The sequence below is a fragment of the Lactuca sativa genome, chromosome 1 (assembly GCF_002870075.4).
Source record: "Lactuca sativa cultivar Salinas chromosome 1, Lsat_Salinas_v11, whole genome shotgun sequence".
NCBI lineage: Eukaryota > Viridiplantae > Streptophyta > Magnoliopsida > Asterales > Asteraceae > Lactuca > Lactuca sativa.
Genome location: NC_056623.2, coordinates 58,439,539 through 58,444,451, shown reverse-complemented (window position 1 = coordinate 58,444,451; position 4,913 = coordinate 58,439,539). Strand labels below are relative to the sequence as shown.

The 4,913-nt window shown below is 31.8% G+C and overlaps 1 protein-coding gene across 3 annotated transcripts; it reads left to right on the top strand.

Annotated features, from left to right (window-relative positions):
* LOC111889605 (protein ACCELERATED CELL DEATH 6) lies at positions 1–4,599 on the top strand. 3 transcript variants are annotated; one of them, XM_042901024.2, is made up of 7 exons: positions 1–190; positions 397–452; positions 2,168–2,302; positions 2,386–2,886; positions 2,991–3,122; positions 3,214–3,677; positions 3,782–4,599. In XM_042901024.2, the coding sequence occupies exons 3-7, from the start codon at positions 2,203–2,205 to the stop codon at positions 4,412–4,414; spliced, it is 1,830 nt and encodes a 609-aa protein (XP_042756958.1). In that variant the 5' UTR covers positions 1–190; positions 397–452; positions 2,168–2,202; the 3' UTR covers positions 4,415–4,599. The 3 variants fall into 3 exon arrangements, with proteins under 3 accessions (XP_042756958.1, XP_023741518.1, XP_023741517.1); XM_023885750.3 differs by having other exon boundaries at positions 1–288; XM_023885749.3 differs by having other exon boundaries at positions 1–288; positions 393–452.
* Positions 4,600–4,913: the final 314 nt, after the last annotated feature.

Below are 4,913 nucleotides of genomic sequence, written 5' to 3'. Positions count from 1 at the left end.
ATGACCACATTTCACACACAGGAGGTTTCTTTGAAACAATTAAACCTTATTTCATGGAGATTTACATTTCATTCACAAATCCAAAAATATACTCTTTTTGGCTTCTTCAGTTCAGCTGCATTTCCTCGAACCTGCGTTTTTATCCTTTCCGACATCCGATGACGAGTGAGAAGCTCTATAAATCCCGCAGGTTGCCTCGACGATTGTCATTCTTCATCTTCTTAAAGGCTTCTGATTTCATTCATCGGCGAACCTCTTTTTCTTCTTCATTTTTGATTATCTACTTCTGTATGTCGTAATGCAAATGATTCTTCTCCATCTTCTTTCTCCAAACCTCTCAATTCAGCTTTTCGTGAAGCTTTTTTGTTGATCATCGATTTCTTATTTTGTAGCCAGGCTCAAAATCATCGCAAAACCAGCAAAACGACAGACATCTACCGTAATTTGACAAGGTATGTGTTCATGGCTGTGATCTTTTCCGTAACCTTGAATCCAAATTTTGTTCGAATGTTTTCGAATGTATTCAATTCGGCGATTTTTTAACCTAATCTAGATTTAGGTTGAGCAGTATGTGTGATTTATCGTGAAGAACAATTGTTCTGTTCATTGTTAATATGCTTATTGCATCAATTGTTAACATTGAAAGGAAAGTAATGAGAAATTTGATATAATTCTAGTTGCTGTAGTATTTTTGTAAGCTCCGGCAAGTATTAGCTATTCATACAGAGGAGCAGATATCCGTAAACGGCGTCGTACCACTGGAGATTAAGTTGACTGCTACTTTCTTCGATTTATTTTTCCCAATTAAAAAGTTGCTTCCTCTAACTAAATTGTTTTGAATCGTAGTGATTGATGATAGATCATTAGGTCGTAGATACAGTCATACAGATTTGTAATATTAACTTTTGGGAAAGCTAATCTTCCAAAATGCGAATTCATAATCAGATGATGATTAATGATAGATCGTTTATTCGTTTTGCATAAATCCGTTTATTGGTTTTGAAAATTGAAAAGATACCATGACGTGCTAATAAAATTTAGTTATTGTGAAGTTAGAAAATATTATAAAATTTTGTTTTTGAAATGTTCGATACGTCAAGGTAGATTCTTCCATTATTGACAACAGAGAATAGTCATATAACTAATAACTATTTGTTTAATTATGTTTTGAATGTTTTATACAAATAAAATATTTATAAAATGTTTGTTATCAATATTTTGTAGTACATGTTGATTGATAACAAAATAATCTGAAAAAGGGTTGTTTTTATTTTAAATCAATAATAAAATATTTTAAAAATTAAATATAATTCTTAATTTAATGTTAATTTTAAGCATTGTTATGATTAATTGATTTAAAGTTTTAATTAGAATATTTTTTTAGTTTCAATCAAAAATAGCAAACTGTTTGTAAGGTAATGTAATATAATTTTTATTTTTATGTTACTATTAATTATAATTGTTAATTAATTTAAAATAACTTATTATTATTAAAAAGTTATATAGAACTAGAGTTTAGGTAGAAAGTTTTATTTGCTTTGCATTTATTTCATTTTAATTAACCAATTTTGATTTATTGTTATAATGAATTTGAAAGTCATGGGGTTTCAACGTTAATATTGTATTACCATTTTTATAGTACATATATAGATATCTTTTCAATTCCAATAAAAAAACTCACATTTTTGATCTTAATGGAGAAAACTGCAATAAAAAACTCTATATTTGTTAAAAAAAAAGTATTTATGTAAACAATAAAGTGACATGTACAAATAAAAAGTCTTAAAGAAAACAGAGCTACTTAAATTTTATAGATTTTGAAATGGTCAAATGTATTTAATAACAACATAATAATATTTTAACGATGGATTGTCACATTAATCTTTCATTTTTTATACAGTTTTACTATTTAATTTGTATAGTACAATAATGCATTGAATTTTTATAAAACTTTTCCCGATGAACAGTTGGTCATTGAACCTCAAATCCATTGAATGCCAACTTGACATCCCACTATGATCGAGTTTAATCTATTGAATGTACATTCTACTTCAACAACTATTTCATTAAACCATGGAATGTAGATGCTATTAGTTAGAGAAAAAGAAGAGTGTATGTGTGTTGTAACAATCATATTCTTCATTCGTATGTCATGATACGTTTTCAGGTCAATAAGCATTCAGAAAACAAGGCGTAGTTCCAATGGGTGAAGCAAATGGCATAATCCACCAGGATCCACCGCCACAACCACCACCGCTACCTCAACCACGTTTCGATCTTCCTTGTCAAGATTTACTTGCTGGTAACTATACCATCCTATAAATTCAAACCTCCTTATACTAATTTTGTTGGGAATCTTTGAGGCCATTTTCGAAATATACACAGATAACAGACGTAGGGACTACATCAATATATGCGTTCCTCTATGTGAAGCATTAACTAAAGCAGACTGGCAAACCGCAAAACAAACAATCGAGCGTCATGGATATCTCATACGTTACAGCATCAATGAAAACTGCGAAACACCACTTCACGTTGCAGCATCAGCTCAAAGCAACACAGACAGCATTGAATTCGTTCGATATCTTGTGGGTAAAGTAAGTGAGGCCGACTTGCAACTGCAGAATAGAAACGGAAATACTGCCCTTTCTTTGGCAGCTATATCTGGAAATGTTGAAATTGCTAAGATTATGGTGGGGAGTAACAGTAATCTGCCCACCATACCTAATGGTGAACAAATGATGCCGCTTTATATCGCTGTGTTGTTTGGAAACACAGAAATGGTGGATTATCTCTATCAAGAGTCTCTTCAAATGAATGGCCCTGGTTGGACACCTAAGAACAGGAGTTGGGTTTTCTTGAAGTCCATTGAGATGGATTTCTTCGGTACGTACATATTTTAATTACTTGAAAGCTTTCATTTCTCATTATTACATGCTAACTAATAATTTTTGCACATACATTTTATCTATTAACTTATTCTTTTGTAGATTTCGCTCTGAAAATATTGGAACACCACCCACTACTTGCTCAAAGTGGGGAAGCACTATGTGCTTTGGCTCGAAAGCCTTCTGCATTTGATGAAATAAAGCCACATTACGTCAGAAGCATCGTGAATTCAAGTATCTTTTCGCGTTCTACATTTATTTTGTTCTAAATTAGCTTGTGTTTCAGTGTTTGGTTCTTATTCGATTGTTAATTCTATTTTTGTAGCCTTCCATTTGAAGGTGGAACCAGTTGACAATAAAGCGGTGGAGTTACTAATAAAGATTTGGAAAAGTATTGAGGAAAAGCCCAAAACTGAAATAGACAGAATACTCAGAGGCCCAATAGTTCTGGTAGATGGAAAACAAACATACCCCTCTCGAGTACTTTTTGTTGCTGCAGAAACAGGAAATACTAGGTTTTTGGTTGAGCTCATACGTCGATATCCTGATCTTATATGGAAGCAAAATGAAAACAATCAAAGTATTTTTCATGTTGCTGTTTCTCATCGTCATGAGGGTATATATAATCTGTTGTATGAGATCGGCTCCATGAAGGCTTTGATAATTCCAGTCAAAGATCTAGAAGGGAATAATATGTTACATTTGGTTGGAAATAACACTCAGAAAACCCGACTTCGACATGTGTCAGGGGCAGCTTTCCAGTTGCAACATAAATTGTTATGGTTCAAGGTATATATATTTTATATTTCTCTCAAATATTATCCATGTTAATTTATTAGTCATTTACATTCACCATATTGCATTATAATCACCTATATATGTTTGTGTTGTAGGAAGTGGAGTCTATGGTACCTCCTCTTTACAAAGAAAAAAAGAACAAAAGTGGGTTAACACCATATGAACTATTCACTGAAAACCACAAACCTTTAGTAACCGAAGGTGAGAAATGGATGAAAGGAACCGCTAGTAAATGCATGGTGGCTGCCGCCCTAATAGCCACCGTAGTATTTGCAGTCGCTTACACAATTCCCGGTGGCTACGACCAAAAAACCGGCTTTCCTATGTTTCTTCACAACGTACCATTCATAGTATTTGTCATCTTGGATGCCATTTCCTTAATCTTATCTTCCACTTCAATCCTTGTGTTTTTATCCATCCTCACATCTCGTTATGCTCAAGAGGATTTTCTTGAATCGTTACCCAAAAAGCTTTTGGTGGGTTTATCAATGCTTTTTCTATCCATAGTCACCATGATGTTTTCTTTTAGTGTTAGTTTCTTTGTGATATATCGTCACAAGTTCATTGTGATTGCAATCTTCATTAGTGTGGTTGCGCTTATACCTATTGTTTCGTATGCTCAACTACAATATCCTCTTGTGAAAGATGTGTTTAGTTCAACGTATGGTTCTAGGTATCTCTTTAAGCCCAAGAAACCAGTGCTTTATTATCAAAATCCAAGGGTCTAGATGTCTAGTAGTAGTACTTGTTATTATTGTTGTGTGTTTGGTTTGGTTTGATAAAGATTTTGTTTTAAGAACATGTATTGAAACTTATTTTTTATTATTAAAGGTTTAGTTGATTCTTTCATGTAAAGTCTATGTATCTCACGTTATGTAGTTTTGTTCTTTTATTCATGAATATCTTTGTATCTCTTTTTAGAAGTATTGAAATTTGGTTTATCTTATTCTTTTTACACCGTCTTCTCATAACATACACGTAAGCACCATAATTTAATTTTAACAAATTAAACATATAATATAGAAACCATATTTAATAGTATTGTATTTCATAATTGAATAAGCTAAGTGCAAAATTGTATTTCAAAATTCGGATTGATAATACTCATTATTATTATTGTATATGTTATACAAAGTAATAAATTAAATATATGTGTAAAACTTTTTGTAATATATAGTTAGTTTGTAATTTATGATACTTAACATTAAATATTAAAAAAAAAAGAGA

Excerpts from the sequence above, each read along its gene's own strand:
- LOC111889605 (XM_042901024.2), top strand. The coding sequence starts at position 2,203 with ATGGGTGAAGCAAATGGCATAATCCACCAGGATCCACCGCCACAACCA. Across the intron at positions 3,123-3,213 it reads CAGAAGCATCGTGAATTCAA|CCTTCCATTTGAAGGTGGAA; the intron begins GTATCTTTTCGC and ends CTATTTTTGTAG. Across the intron at positions 3,678-3,781 it reads ATAAATTGTTATGGTTCAAG|GAAGTGGAGTCTATGGTACC; the intron begins GTATATATATTT and ends TTTGTGTTGTAG.